Source organism: Suncus etruscus, chromosome 4 (genome assembly GCF_024139225.1).
Source record: "Suncus etruscus isolate mSunEtr1 chromosome 4, mSunEtr1.pri.cur, whole genome shotgun sequence".
NCBI lineage: Eukaryota > Metazoa > Chordata > Mammalia > Eulipotyphla > Soricidae > Suncus > Suncus etruscus.
The window spans coordinates 38,286,003-38,302,519 of NC_064851.1; the positions used below are offsets into that span (position 1 = coordinate 38,286,003).

Sequence of the window (16,517 nt, forward strand, 5' to 3'; positions counted from 1 at the left end):
TTTTGGATGAAAAATGTCCACATTATGACATAAGCCTGATAACTTGTACAATATTTAATATCTAATTCTTAATTAAAGGAAAGCAATGGAAACTAACTTTAAAGGTCATCGAAACATTCTAATGCAGGGGTCTCAAACTCGGGACCCGCGGGCCTTTTGCGGCCCTCCATACAACATTTTGTGGCCCGTGCTAGCCTTCAAATATCACAGTATTTGCAATTATTCACTTACCGAATAATCGCAATAAAAATCGCATTAGTAAGAAAAAAATAGCATTAAACATTTGCATACCCCGAGCAGTTCCATTCAGGGTATGCAAATGTTTAATGCGATTTTTTTTCTTACTAATGTGATTTTTATTGCGAATATTCAATCAGTGAATAATCGCGAATACTTTGCGTCTAGCACAGACGTCATTTCCACTGCTCCTGCCCGCTGCCCCTTGCATTATTGGAGGCCTAAGGGAGAGAAGGGAGAGAAGTTATTACAGAATTAGATTTTGTCATACCTTCATCATGACTTCATCAAAGCCTGCAGTGAAGAGAAAGATTGATGATGAGCACAGACAATTTCAGGAAAAGTGGGAGATGCAATATTTCTTTGTTGAGAACAGGGGCATCCCCACATGTCTTATTTGCTCAGAGAAAGTTGCAGTGCACAAGGAATACAACTTGAAATGCCATTATTCAACTAAACATGCTGAGGAATGTGCAAAATATCAAGGAAATGAGAGAGCCAAGCGGGTTGCCAGTCTTAAAGCATGTCTATGAGGCAACAAGATTTCTTCAAGTAAGCAACCAAAGAGAATGTTGCATCAGTCAAAGCTAGTTACATGGTTAGTGAGATGATTGCTGAGGCAGGAAAACCATTCACAGATTGTTAAAAAATGCATTTTAAAGGCTGCAAGTATTATCTGTCCGGAAAAGAAAGGTCAGTTTAGCAAAATCAGCCTTTCTGCCAACACTGTGGCAGAGCGCATTTCTGACATGTCAAGTGACATCATCAACTGTGTGAGAAAGCCAAATGTTTTGATGCATACTCAGTTGCTCTTGATGAGGGCACAGATATAACAGACACTGTGCAGCTCAAATTTATGTCCGTGGTGTTGATTGCAATTTTGAATTGACAGAGGAGCTGCTCACAATAATTCCAATGTATGGACAGATCACTGTTAATGAGATATTTCGGCATTTGTGTGATGTCATTGAGAATGCAGTTTGCCATGGAAGAGGTTTGTTGGAATAATAAGTGATGGAGCACCATCGATGACAGGGAGGAAAAATGGACTGGTGGAACTTGTTCAAAAAAAACTTGAAGAGGAGGGTGTAGAGAAGGCCATTGCTCTTCACTGCTTTATCCATCAGCAGGCCCTTTGCAGTAAATGCCTGCCGTGTGACAATGTGAAGTCTGTTGTTGTGAAATGCATCAATCAAATCAGATCCAGGGGCTTAAAGCACAGGAGGTTCCGTGCTTTTTTAGAGGAAATGGAGTCAGAATATGGAGATGTACTCTATTTCACCTAGGTACATTGGCTCAGCAGGGGAAATGTCCTGAAAAGATTTTTTGAGTTGAGAGAAGAAGTGAAAGCCTTCATGGAGATGGATGGGAATGCTGTTTCTGAGTTGAGTGATCACAAATGGCTCATGGACTTAGCTTTTCTTGTTGACATCACACATAAGCTGACTGTACTAAACAAGATGCTACAAGGCTCGGGACAGCTTATCAGTGCTGCCTATGATAACATGAGAGCATTCTCCACAAAATTTGTGTTATGGAAATCCCAGCTCTCTCAGACAAACCTTTGCCATTTCCCAGCATGCAAGGAACTTGTGGATGCAGGCATACCATTCAGTGGTGAGAAATATGTTGATGCTATTTTTAAGCTAGAGAAGGAATTGGCTCACAGATATGCGACTTCAAAAAGCACAGAGCCACTTTCCAAATTTTTGTGGACCCCTTTTCCTTTGATGTGCAAGATGCCCCTCCTGTGCTTCAAATGGAGCTCATTGACCTGCAATGCAACTCTGATCTCAAAACCAAGTTCAGGGAGATTAGTGGAAAATCAGACATGCATGGGCAATTTTTGAGAGAATTGCCTCCCAGCTTCCCTGAGCTTTCCCCAATGTTCAAGAGCACCATGTGCCTTTTTGGGAGCACATATTTGTGTGAAAAGTTATTCTCTACATTAAACTTCAATAAGTCAAAGTACAGGTCTAGACTTAATGATGATCATCTTCAAGCCATACTGAGGGTCTCAACTGCTTCCTCTCTAAAGCCAAATGTGGTTCAGATTTGTGAGAAGAAGCGCTGTCAAGTCTCTGGCAGCAAGGAATAGGCAAAAGATGCCATGTTGAGAAGAACTGTTCATGATCTTCACTCAATGTTCTATTCATGTTCAGAAGAAATAATTAAAACTGTTAATAATGACGTTTGAGGACTTTTTTTTTTTGTGAAATCCCTTATGCGGCCCTGCCTCACCCCAACTTTGCCTCCTGCGGCCCCCAGGTAAATTGAGTTTGAAATTGTTCTAATGGAACTCTGGGCAGTAGCTAACCTTTTGTAGACTTTGTGGAGTGAGAAATATACTGTTTTCTGAATAGATACCTTCTGAATCACAGATTTTGATAGCAATGCTCATAAAATAAATAATATCTATCACTTTAAAAATATGCACTCCAAATATGTACTGAAATTCATAACAGGCTATCATTTATTTATGATCAAAGACAATGGGAGATAAATGTGTTTACACAGTTGTCTTAAGTGTTTTTCTCTACTGTGACTTATATAAAAGATGAAGAATTATTACTAATGAAATTTGAAAAATTTATGAAGAAATATTAGCAGAAAGCACATGAATATTCAAACTGCACAAAAGAAATTTTCTATCATATCTGAATTAAAAGGGATCTATCCCTGCTTTCTTAGTATTATAATGATTCTGTAATGATTCTAGGAATCTCATCAGAAAGCATATTTTCAGTTAATAGTATCTAAAAAGGCGGGGGGGGGGGACAAAAATAGTATCTAAAAAGGCACTCCCCACTCATCTTTATTTTCAAGGCTTTTAAGATCGACTCCATGAGACTTGAAAAAGAAACATTCTGAAAACATTTTTCTAACCAGTAGGAAGTGACAATTTATCAAGAACTGTTCATCTGCATGAGAAGCCCCCATCACATTCACTGTCCATCTTGGAAAAATTTCTGATCACAGCTTAGGGAAGTCTTTTAACTAAGTTACACAGAAATTTGAGACAATGAGTGCATTTTACAAAGCAATCACCCATTTTGGAAAAAACAAACTCAAAAACAAAGAAAAACACAATTGTTCATAATCTGTGCAAAGCAACCCCAGGTGTTTTGCTAGCTAAATTATTTTTTACTTTATTATTATTTTAATATTTTTTTATCTAAAGCTCAGGCAATAAGGTTGCAACAGCATTAATTTTATGCTTTTTGTACAAAAACTCTATCACTGCCGAAGACTGTAGACCTCCACCATTGCCCTATGTCACTTCTCTAATCTGCCTTGATTAAATTATTTCTCAAACTTAAATGAAATAAGTCTCATTTATGAGACAAAGCTAAGAAAATTATTTATTTAGTTAATAGCTAAAACTGTATGTCACTAATTAAAATTAATTTAAAATTGAATTCAGGTAATTATTCTATACTGATTTCAAATCATTTTTTGATTAGGCACACTGACAATAAATACTTCAAACCTAAATAGCCTTCACATTTTTTTCCTAATTTTTATTATAACACCTTGATTTACCAAGCAGTTCACAATACAGTCATTCAAGGCTCCAAATGTTTCAAACACCAATTCCACAACCAGTGTGAACCTCCCTTCCCAATTTCCCACTCACGCCTTATAGCCTGCCTCCACACAGACACAAATTTACTTCATATTTTATTACAACATAAATACAATTGGAATTATCAGAACTCAGATCAACTTGGGTTAATTTGAAATGATTGCTATATATCTCCATGGTGTTACTAAAGTCAGTGTCTAAGAATTTACTGGGCTGTAGTTGGTGCTCACTGAGCCTTCTGTGTTACAGTTTACACTCACTGTGATTGGTAGATTACTGTGTAACTTTCCCATCAGATATTCTGAACCTTCACATTTTTATGAAAACTTATTGCCTGTGCATGACTTAGTACCTAAACCTCATTTTATTTAACGAAGTACAGCTAATGATAATACCTCCTGTTGGAATTTCTATAGATAACACAATATATTCTCTTATTGTTCACCCTGGGTCTACAGCCAACCAAAAGAACAAACTTGGGATCAAAATATGTAGGTCTGAATAGTCAAGTACTTTAAAATAAAAAGATTATCAATGTGAATATATATATTATCCACCCTTCCATTTATGTCCCCATGCTACCAAATGTCAAATTGTACTTTAAGAATGTATTATCTTGTGCTAAGCACTGCTTTCTTCCTAGGTATCTAAAAATGCAAATGTCCCAATAAAAGATAATTAAAGCCATTATCATCTTGTGGGTTTGAGTTAATGTGGTTTTTCCTCTTAGTATCACCTACATAATAAATATCCCAACATTGGTACCTAGGAAAGGATAAATGGTTGTGAGGAGTGAGAAGTGAACAAAAGATTATTTCACAACTTTTCTAAGTTGTGGCCTGTGAATAACCTTTTCTAAGTTGTGAGTAACTTGTGTTGATCATTTCTTAGTCATTTTCTGGAAGGAAACTCATAAATAAGATATTAATAGTTGCTCTTAAGAAAGTGTCAGGATGGGACTGGAGCAATAGCACAGCTGGTTTTTTGCTGTTTTTTTTTTTTTTTTTGCAAGGATGTTTGCCATGCACATGGTAGACCCGACTTCTATCACTGGTATCCCATATGGTACCCCAAGCCTGCTAAGAATAATTCCCAGGGCCCTGAGAGATAGCACAGCAGTGTTTGCCTTGCAAGCAGCTAATCCATGGACCTAAGGTGGTTAGTTCAAATCCCGGTGTCCCATATGATCCCCCGTGCCTGCCAGGAGCTATTTCTGACAGACAGCCAGGAGTGACCCCTGAGCGCTGCCAGATGTGGCCCAAAAACCAAAAAAAAAAAAAAAATTATTCCTGAATGCCAAGCCAGGAATAACCCCTAAGTGCCGCCAGGCATGACCCAAGAACAAAAATAAAAACAAAAATGTGTCTGGAATAAAGATAGGGTAAGGGAGGAGAATATAAGTTATTATCCTTTTATAATTTTAAATTTGGTATTACAGGCAAGCATAATCTACACAAAAATATAATTTAAACAATCCTCATCCCAGAAGCTGGAGAGATAGTAGAGGGGGTAGGGCACCTGACTTACATGTAGCTGACCCAGGTTCAATCCTGAGTGCCACATATGGGTCCATAAACATCAAAAGGAGTGATCTCTGAAAACAGAGACAAGAATAAGTTCTGACCCACCATCAGGTGTGGTTCAAAAGCAAAAATAAAAAATCTTAACCCTACCATCTTTGGCACAGATGTATTGTTTTGTAGGGTGCTAACATTTAGAAGTTGAAATTTCCTTTAAAGACTAAGTTGGTATTGGGGCCGGCGAGGTGACTCTAGAGGTAAGGTGTCTGCCTTGCAAGTGCTAGTCAAGGAAGGACCACGATTCGATCCCCCAGCATCCCGTATGGTCCCCCCAAGCCAGGGGCAATTTCTGAGCACTTAGCCAGGAGTAACCCCTGAGCATCAAACGAGCATGGCCCCCCCAAAAAAACAAAAACAAAAACAAAACAAACAAACAAAAAAACTAAGTTGGTACATAGAAGTAAACATAAACAGAACTCCCCATGACATGGAAGCTAAAAGTATCTTTAAGAATGAAATACTACTGACCAAGCAAGGTAAACAAAAAAAAGATAAACAAATGAGACTATATTAAACTGAAAAGGTTCTGTATCTCAAAGTAATTGATGACCAGGATACAAAGACTGCCTGTGAAGAAACTGGGAGAAATAATTCACACTTATAGGGGTTAATATTTCAGATATATAAGGCACTGGCAGAACTTAATAAAATACAACTCTATCAAAACCTGGGAAGAAAAGATGAACCAAAATTTCCTCCAAAAAGAATATAGATTACCACAAAAGAATATAAATGCTCCACATCATTACTCATCAGGGGGATGCAAATCAAAATGTCAATGAGATGTTACCTCACATCACAAAGACAGGCATATCAAAAAGACTAAGAACAACCAGTGTTGGTATGAATGTGGAGAGAAAGGGACTCTCATACACTGCTGGTGGGAATGTCAACTGGTCCAGCCTTTTTAAAAAACAATATGGACATTCCTCAAAAAACTAAAAATTGAGCTTCCATCTGATCCAGCAATATCATTTGTAGAAATATACTATTAGGAGCCCAAAAATAAATACAGAAAAACCCTCTGCATTCCTATGTTCATTACAGCACTATTCTCAATAGACAACATTTGAAAACAACCCAAGTGCCTGAATATAGATGAGTGAATAAAGAAACTGTAGTATATCTACACAGTGGAATATTAAACAGCTGTTAGGAAAAAATGAAGTCATGAAATTTGCTTATATGTGGATAAACGTTTAGACTATCAAGCTCAGCAAAATGAGTTAGAGGTAAGGGATAGACATAGAATGCTCACACTCATCAACATAGAATGAGAATAACCAAAGACAATAGAAATGTTGAGTGTGAGTGCAGGTAAGAAAGAGAAAGGACCATGATGACAATACCAGTTGGAAATGATCACTCTGAATAAGAATTGGGAACTGAAGGATGTAAGTGATATGCATGATACCCCATCAGTAACAGTACTGCAAACCACAGTTCCTAAAAAGGAAAGAGACAGTGAGAGTGTGTGAAGAGTCTTCTATAGGGGCAGGCTGACAGAGGAGGAAGGATGGGACAACAGAAATGTAACTAGGGAAATTGGTGCTGGGAAATAAACACTGGTGAAGGAATGGGTGTTGGAACATTGTATGACTGAAAATAAACTATAAATTTTAACTATATAAAATGATTTAATAATTAAAAACTAAGTTGGATTCATGACTCACATAAATAGCTTTTCAAGGCTAATTTATTTGTCTTCAAAGTATCAAACATAATAAAGTATTCATATTCCTAAAGTCAGAGTCATGAAACAGCTCTACGTACTGGCATTCAGTATACCTATTTCTCCACTACATGAAACTTCTCTGCACACAGAAGCTATATGAAGATCCCACTCTAGAAAACACCAAGTTTTCAGAGGCATTAATTTTTTTAGTCTAGTTCTCAGTCCTTTCTTCCAGGAAAGCAAACTCATTAACTATAACAAGATGTTTTGATTACAAAATAGTATCTCAGTGTTTTTATAAAAACAAAATTAAAAATAATAAGAACAGAGACAGAAAAAGGAAAGGGCAAACAGAAATAGCAACACACAACCTAAATCTACAATAAAACATTGGGAACTCTACTGACTGGGACTGTTTGCAAAACAGCAAACATACAATGAAAAGAAGAATAAAACCAACCTAGAGTTTTATTCAGTGAAATAATTGCTACATAACTGTGTGACAAGAGCATGAATAACATTTTGAACAATGCTTATATATACCTGGACATAACAGTTTTTATAATAGTGGAAGGATACAGAATAAACAGGTAATTTTTTTATATAAGTACAGAGAGTAATAGAAACTCACAAAAAGAAAATCAATCCTGTACTTGCAAGGGTGAAAGCTAAAATCTCAACTTTTGATACTAGAGCTAGAGAGACCTATGTATCCCTAGTTGCACTCTATATAACCTTGGCCAACTGATATAATTACTTGATGCCTCAGTTTACCAATTTTAAAATAAGGATTAAATAAGTATCAAGCTCAGAGCTGGAGAAAGAGTACAAAAGGTATGGCATTTGTCTATCATACAGCCAACCCAGATAGAATCCCTAGTATCCCAGGGTGTCCAGAGTATAGCAGGAGTAATTCTTGAATGCAGAAGCAGGAGTAAGTTCTGAGCACTGATGGGTGTGGCTCCAAAACAGAAGCAAAGATAGTGCCAAGTTCAAAGAGTTTGTATGATGATCTAATGAAATTCACATCATAAATTTGACATGGTGACAGGCTGGGAACATAACAGAATTCTGGGAATATAAATAAAAGTAGGGATGACCAGATAAAATAGGAGGAATACAAGGTGGAAAATAGTACAGGGCTTAAGATGCTTGTCTTATTCATGGGTAACTGGATTCAATCCCTCACACTACTGAGTGTAGCTCCCTACTCCATCACCAGAAAAAAAAATGTAGCATGGCTGGAGGAAAACCAGTAGCATAATGAGATAGAAGAAAAGAAACTGGCCTGAACCAGGAGGTTAGGAAGCTCCTAGAACAGGGTGAGAAATGCAACTAAAGTTGAAATAGAATGTTGAGTCCAGCTCAATGCATTTATTAAATTTAATAAAGACTCCTCATAACTGTTAATCAGAAGATGGAGAGGGCTGTATTTTAATTTTTTTTAAATTCATCTTAGTTTCCATGTAGGGAATGGAAATGGAGTGTGAGAAAACTGAGACAGGGAGATTAGTAATAATACTTGTGGAATTTCACGTTTAAAGAGGCAGATGATAAAATATGAAGCAATCCAATGAAGGCTTTGAAGCAATAATCAGCTTCTTGGTATAAGCTAATTATCATTTTATTTATTTGTTTGTTCTTTCCTCACCATGCATTTATCAATGCTAACAAATGCAATGAACTAGTACTGAAAAGGATTCCAAAGAGTTGGCTGTGTGGCCTTGCTCTCTAAAAACACCCCATTCAACAAGTCTGTGTTTCTTTCTCTAGTTGGAAGCTCTGTTATTGGGATCCAGATCACGTGCAGTGACCAAGGCTATTAGGGTAGAGTCCACACAGCAGCAAGACACTAAAACTCCTGCTGTGAATTTGTTTTTCTGTTTTGTTTATAAGAAACAATACTATATACCAGATTAAGGTTCAAGTTAAGGTGTAAATACAACTTTCTTCATACTACAAAAAGAAAGGTCACTCAAAGGACATTAGTACACAATATGGTTCTTATGGCATGAGAGGTAAATCTCTGGTCCATTGCTAAGTGAGTAATAGCCAATATTCATCAAATGTCCTGTCCTATACATGTTAGATGGATTGGTATTTACCACAGTAATTATGAAATCAGTATTATCTGGGCTTCTGTGTCGGCAATAAAAGTATGACAAAAGAAAACTGCTCAAGGTAACAAAATTAGATTTAGTCTGATCTGCTGATCTACTGCTCTCTGTGGCCTTTGGCAGTGCGCCACAAATCAGATAAGAATGAAGCTGATTTAAAATGTGAACCTCAAAATATGACAGGGAAGAAAGAACATTACTCACTTAAATATCAGCAAAGCCCAACATCTGGAAAGTGTTATTATAAAATAGACTGAAATGAATGAATAAATATGATGACAGAAAATTGAGAAGAAATTGAAAAACTCAACAAGGAAATACATTTTAAAGGAGTTCTAGATATCTATTTTAAGGGCAAACCTTAGTTTTGCCATTTGGTCTACAACATATTAGACAGGTTATATGCTCATCAGGATATGCTCCAGGGCTGGGCCTTTTAGGGGAGATACTGCAAAGGGCTAAAGAGTAGTTTTCCATGAAGAAAGCCTGGTGCAAACTCAGGCAACACATCGTACCCTGAGTATCACTGAGGGAGGGGAGGAGAGAGTAGGAGGGAGGGGGTAGAGTAGGGAAGGGAGAGGAGGTGAGGGGAGAAGAGAAGAGAGAGAGAGAGAGAGTGAGAGAGAGAGAAACCCTCTCTCTAATCCTGCTGGATGTGCAGAAAAGAAAAAAAAAGAAATGGACCGTCTCACAATTAAAAAATGGATAGAGAGAGGAAATCAAAAAGGCCAAGAGAAGAAAAAGTACTACTTTTACTTTCAGCTTAGAGAGGATGGGAAAAACGCAAAATATCTCAGGGAGAATTAAATAGAATAAGCTTATTCTCTCAGAGTAGGTAAGGGTCTAATAACCGAGGAGTGAAGCATGTACATAAACATATTTTAAGCAAAAGCCCTTTAGGCACAGCTAATGTGAAGACAAAAGGATTGTTCCCCAAGTCTCCAGATATTAAAGAAAACTATCAGTTCTTGCAATGCCACTTGATGCCAATAGCAACTGAGTCTTAAACCTGGATCTTAGTGGGCGATCAGAATTCCAGGTGGCATTGAAAATCCAATCTCCCTCTAGTTGTTTCTCCCTACTACCTTGTTGCTTACAGCACTCACAGCCATTTTTACAAGCTACAAAATACTCAAACTGCTATGAATGTTCTAAAGAATACAAATCGTGAAATTTGCAAGGCTTTCTACACACACACACACACACACACACACACACACACACACACACACACACACACACAACGCTCTACAATAAAGTAGTTTTTCAAACCTAGACTGCAAATGCCCATTTACCAACCAAAGCATGACCAACATATCCTTTCCTTCCCTCCATTCATTCGCCAACCCCTTTTCTGAGCCACCACTAAAAAGTAACTCAGTGCGCCCAAGATCTGAGATCACCGACGCCCCATGAATTCATTCCCTCTCTCTTCTCCAGCTCCAAGGCAGGACTTGGGGGGTCTTCTTCCTCTTGGCCTCCCTACTGCAGTCTGCAGCCTGGGAACCCCTCCGAGTTGCCCTCTAATTTCTTTTTTTTCTTTTCTTTGCCTCTGATCCATCTTCAGGAACAAAAGCCCTAGTGAGGTGACGAATTCCCCAACAACCCACCCACCTGCCTGAGTTTACATCACCAACACTCCCCCAAGTCCACTCCCAGGCTCCCAGACTGGCCAGGAGGCGTCCACAATGAACTTCTTTGCTCTCTCCGACCCTTGCACTCCCTTCTCGAACCCTACACCCTGGGCATGGGAAGTTCGGATGGAGCCTGCCCAAGGTGGGTTGGGGGGACACGACGGGCCGGGCGCGATCTCCCTGCCACTGGGGCGCAGCGCAGCGGGCGGCCACCCTCCGAGGGCCGGGCCGCGCCCCTCCGAGCCGGCCGCGCAGACAGTTACCTCCTTCCTGCGGCTGGGCGCCCCGGGCCGGGTGAGCAGGGCCGTCTCCTCGCACACCACGGCCACGTCCTCCACGAAGGCGCAGTCCGGCAGGCTCTCGTCGGCCGGCAGCTCCATCACCTGCAGCCCCAGCTTGCTGCCCAGCACGCCCACGTAGAGCTGGTGCTGCCGCTCGACGCGGGCGAAGTCCACCTCGCTGCCCTGCGTGCTCCGCAGCGCGTGGCGGCACAGGGACTCGGGCGGGGAGCGCACCACGGCGTGCGTGGCCCGGCCGAAGGCGGACGGGTGGCTCAGCGTGGCCATCGCTCGGGGGTCCTGGGCGGGCAGCGCGCGGCGCCTCTCGCCTGGGCAGCGGGTGAATGCGGTGCGGCGGGAGCCCGACTCGCGCCCGGAGCCCTGCCCGCGCCACTGAGCATGCCCAGAGAGCTTGGGGCGCAGCCCGCGCGCCCACCGCGCCTTCCCTCCCGGGCTTCGCGGCTGGCTGCAGGAGCGGGAGCAGGAGGGGGCGTTCTGTCTGCGCCCTGCTGTAAGAGGGCAGCAGGGAGAGGTGGTCGGGATGGCGCCCAGGAGGAGAGGTGTGTGCAGTGGGATAGAGAGAGAGGTGTGTGCATCGGGAAAGTCACCTTCTGGCACCTGCCTTTACCTGTGTTCTTCTGCAGGTGCACTCACACACACGCCCGAGCGAATGCACACACGCACACATACATACATACATACATACACACACACACACACACACCATCACGTATGTCCAGAGCGGGTCAGGACTTGGGCAATAGAGAGAGAGGTGTGTGCACTGGGAAAGTCACCTTCTGGCACCTGCCTTTACCCGTGTACTTCTGCAGGTACACACACACACACACACACACACACACACACACACACTCACACACCATCACGTACGTCCAGAGCGGGCTAGGACTTGGGCAATAGAGAGAGAGGTGTGTGCACTGGGAAAGTCACCTTCTGGCACCTGCCTTTACCCGTGTACTTCTGCAGGTACACACACACACACACACACACACACACTCACGCGCGCGCGCGCACACACACACACACACACACACACACACACACACACACACACACACACACACACACCATCACGTAGGTCCGGAGCAGGCCAGGACTTGGGCAATAGTGTAGACAACATGGAATGGTCTCAAGAGCTGGACTGGCGCTTGGCTTGCAGGCTTCAAACTTATGTTCAGCCCCTGGCTCCTTCAGGGATAAATGTCTGTTTTGTTGGTTGTCCAGCAGCTGGTACTGCTGTCTTCCACTCACTAGTTCCAAGAATTATCTACACTTTTGTAAAAATAAATAAATAAATAAATAAAGTTCAGGACTGTAACATTGTAAATGATCTCTCACCTTATGTGAGCCTAGAAATTGTAAAATGAGTATTATTCCCCATCTGCTGTAAGAGTCGCAAACATACCACACAACACACACACACACACACACACACACACACACACACACACAGAGAGAGACCTAGAAAGTCACAGCATTGCAAGGATTCTCTTCATGAACAATGTACAGCAGGAGTAATAGTCTCCAAGATTCATGGAGGTAAAGAACATGGTGTATTTCTTTATATAGACAGATGTGGACTTGCCACAAAGTGTCTCCTGATAGCATCTGGATTCTGTAACCCTTGGTCATTGGGAAATAGGGTTTCTAACCTCAATCTTGGCCTTCCTCTAACTCCTACACAGACTCTGGAATTTAGTGGTATGTGTTTGATGCTTCTTTTCATACTCTTCAAGAAATGCCTTTCCCTTCCTAATAAGATTAAACCTCTATTTCCCTCCACTCAAGCACTGCAGATTTCTCCCCTATATGAAGGAATGGTATATTTCAAAATCAACTTACAGTTTTAAACTCCAAAATAATTTAAGGTAATATTCTTCTGACATGCTTGTAGCATTTTTCTAATTTAAAGATTAGAAAATACTCTCTTTGGGGCCGGGAAGGTGGCGCTAGAGGTAAGGTGTCTGCCTTGCAAGCGCTAGCGTAGGACGGACAGCGGTTCGATCCCCCGGCATCCCATATGGTCCCCCCAAACCAGGGGCGATTTCTGAGCGCATAGTCAGGAGTAACCCCTGAGCGTCAAACGGGTGTGGCCCAAAAACCCAAAAAAGAAAATACTCTCTTTGAATGAGCTCTTTGAAAACCTGTCATGTTAACTTCCCCTCCAGTATCCTTGAATTCCAGCTAGAATATCTGTGACATCATTGGTTCTTTACTAGAACTGTTATTTATGTATTTATTATTAAATCATCATGACTTACAAATTTATTGACGACTGAGTTTCGAGCATACATTATTCCAGCACCAATCTCTTTAGTGGTGTCCACTTCCAGCCTCCAGTGTCTCTAGTTTCTTTCCCTCCTCCAGCCTTCCTCTATAGCAGGTACTTTTTCTTTCTTTTTGTTTGTTGTCATTTTTTCTTTCAGGCACTGTGGTTTACAATACTGTTAACGGATAGAGCATCATGCATATCACTTTGTCTCATTTCAGCACCTAGTCCTCATCCAGAGTGACCACTTCCCTCTATCATTGCTGTAGTGTTCCCTTCCTTGATCTATTCCATTCCCCACTCCTACCCCAGTGTCAAGCTTCCTACTAAGGACTAGTTCTTCTGTCTCTTGTTTCTATTATCTTTAGGCATTATTTATGCCCCTAATAACATTGATTTATATTATGCATATCAGTAAAATCATTCTGTCTGTCTTCCTTCATCTGACTCATTTCATTCATCTTGATACTCTCCAGATTCATCCATGTAGTAGCAAATTATATGACTTCATCTTTCCTTATGGCCAATTTACTGAAACCTTTAAAATCTGCATTCTGTTTCTGGCATTTCCTAGCATGTCAGTATTCTAGCATTCCCAAGCAAGCCACAAGATGCAATTCACATATTTAAAGATATTTCTGATAAAACTGCTGCTCAAAGCTTTCCTCCCAACCACCATCCTGACCCACCCCAGGCATTGGCATTAAGAGTTTCCAGGACACTGAAATAATTGCCCCAAGTGAGCACAGAGAAAATGGAATCTGCCTTTTCTTCTCTTAAATCCCAAGGGTGACTTGAATTTACCTAGATGACACAGCATTTTTCAGTTTCAAAAGTAATATTATAACAATACCCAGAGACAAGGTCGGAGTGAGAGCAGAGCAGTAAGGCATTTGCCTTATATGCGGCTGACCCAGGAAGGCTGACATGGTTTGATCCCCAGTGTCCATATGGTCCACCGAGCCAGGAGGGATTTCTGAGCTCATAGCCAGTTGTAACCCCTGAGTGTCACTGGGTGTGGCCCCAAAACAAAAATAATAGCCAGAAACAATAGAGATGAGAGCTGGAAGGATTGGCCATGATATGAAGCTTACCACAAAGAGCGGTGAGTGTAGTGAGAGTAATAACTACACTAACAACTACCATGGCAATGGTAGTGAGTGAAAGTAGAATGCCTGTCTTTTTAATAATTAAAACCCAACTACAAACATATTTGTAATCATAGTGCTTAAATAAAAATATTATTAAAACAACAAAAATAGTAAGGATTTGAAATGGAAAGATAATTCAGATGTTTTACAAAAATAAAAAACCAAAAGGAAAAAAATATAACAAATCTCTAAGTCTTAGAAAGATTCTAATTCTAGACAAAACTCTCAAAGGTTCTAATTTAGTGTCAGGAATCACCAGTGGTGCCCTCAGGCAGGGATTCCCTCCAGTGCTACAGGAAAAGGCAGTTCCATCTGTGATTTGGCTTGATTTAAAAAAAAAAAACGGAACTTTGTTTTCCTTCAACATCCAATTCCAATTGACTCCCACCATAAGTAACCTTAATTCAAGTGTCTTATATCAAGTCAAATCATGTTGTATCCTGAATGCATTGCATGTCCTCCAGTGTCCTGATTCTAAGGATGAATAAGATGCTGTGTGTCTATCTGGTTCAATCCTACAGCTAAATCAGGAACTTTAAATTGCTATAAATGATGTTAGCCATGTTTATTGAGAGTGAACTTGGACTGCTATTTTCTTTTTAAATTTGTAGCTATCCTTATTAATTGTTATCTGCTTCATTCCAATGCTCAGTTTTGATTCTGTAATCTTATGCATTATGTATTTCTTCTAGTTGGTATTATCATAAATTTGAAAAGCATACCTATTATCCAAGCAGTTGTCAAAAAGTCTTAGAACTATAGATTGATGACAATGGCATGAATAATAAAAAAGATACCCACTCCTGCAAATTATACTTTGCATGCCTTCTTATGACTTCTTTTTTTTTTAAAAAGAAACATTCACTTTACTGAATCTTTACTAAATCTAATACAGAAATAAATCGACTTTCCCTTTAAATAGCTATTAAAAATTTCCAGAGTACAACTTCAGAGTCATAGAAGTAGCATAAAAACATGATCCTTAACCTTGAAGAGCTCATAGTCTCACTGGTAAAACTGATACCCAAAATTGTAGCTGTGATAGAGGATTTGAGAGGTATACATGACAAAGTGCTATAATAAATTTAGCGAGATAATTCTATTGCTATTTGAAGGTGGTTAGGCTTGATTTAAATACTGTATGCCTTTTTTATGTGCAAGATTTCAGCAAATAAGGAATAATTGTGAGTAAAAAGTATGTGTGAAAGTCAGGGACATGATGAAGGAACAATGAGATGAACCAAATTCACATAAGAATTGGTAAAGGTACTGCTTTGGCATTGACCTACTCCAAAGAGTGCTCCCAACACCCAGACGACTCAGCAACAGTCTGCATGCAGGGCAGATCCCTCTGCATTTAATGGTGTGCTGAAACTAGAGGATGCTCCACATCAGCCTGACATCGATGAAAGAAATGCACAGAATCCAGAATCTTTAAATATAAGAATCTGATACCAACAATAGCTAAAGTGTGAAAAAGTTTCACCGGGACCATGGAGAATGACTTGGGTTTGATGGTATGGTATGCCTGGAACCCAGAGTCTGTCTATGCCAATAAACTTCTGGGGTGAGGCCTTTTTGTAATCAAGCCAAGGATTTTTTTTCCATTTTTCTGGACCTATGCAAACAACGGCGATTGCCACTATCACACCTTTATTATATTTTTTTACTCTTATCCTTTAAGGAAAAAAAATACAACTTACTGAACTTAAAAACAAATAACTGTAGTAGAATGCCTGTCTCGAATACAGACAGGGGATGGGAAGGGGGGAGGGGGAAATGTTACACTGGAGAAGGGGGGTGTTCTGGTTATGACTGTAACCCAACTATGATCATGTTACTTAAATAAAAATATATATTTAAGAAAAAAGAATTGGTAAAGGTGACCCTAGTGTCTTGTAACAATCCCAACTCACACAATGGTGCAAAACTGATAGAAGTTGATCTTTTGTTTACTTAAATTTAAACATAG

The 16,517-nt window shown here is 40.2% G+C and overlaps 2 protein-coding genes across 2 annotated transcripts in view; one reads left to right on the forward strand and one right to left on the reverse strand.

Annotated features, from left to right (window-relative positions):
- Window positions 1-6,794, forward strand: part of RPF1 (ribosome production factor 1 homolog) — a 1,036,037-nt gene extending 1,029,243 nt beyond the window's left edge. Inside the window, exon 10 of the mRNA XM_049771265.1 lies at window positions 6,785-6,794. The gene's annotated coding sequence lies outside the window, so the exon portion shown is untranslated. The remainder of the gene's footprint in view (window positions 1-6,784) is intronic.
- The window catches only part of DDAH1 (dimethylarginine dimethylaminohydrolase 1), a 188,608-nt gene extending 177,136 nt beyond the window's left edge, over window positions 1-11,472 (reverse strand). Inside the window, exon 1 of the mRNA XM_049771278.1 lies at window positions 11,093-11,472. Coding sequence (XP_049627235.1) covers window positions 11,093-11,395 — 303 coding nt within the window. The 5' untranslated portion in view covers window positions 11,396-11,472. The remainder of the gene's footprint in view (window positions 1-11,092) is intronic.
- Window positions 11,473-16,517: the final 5,045 nt, after the last annotated feature.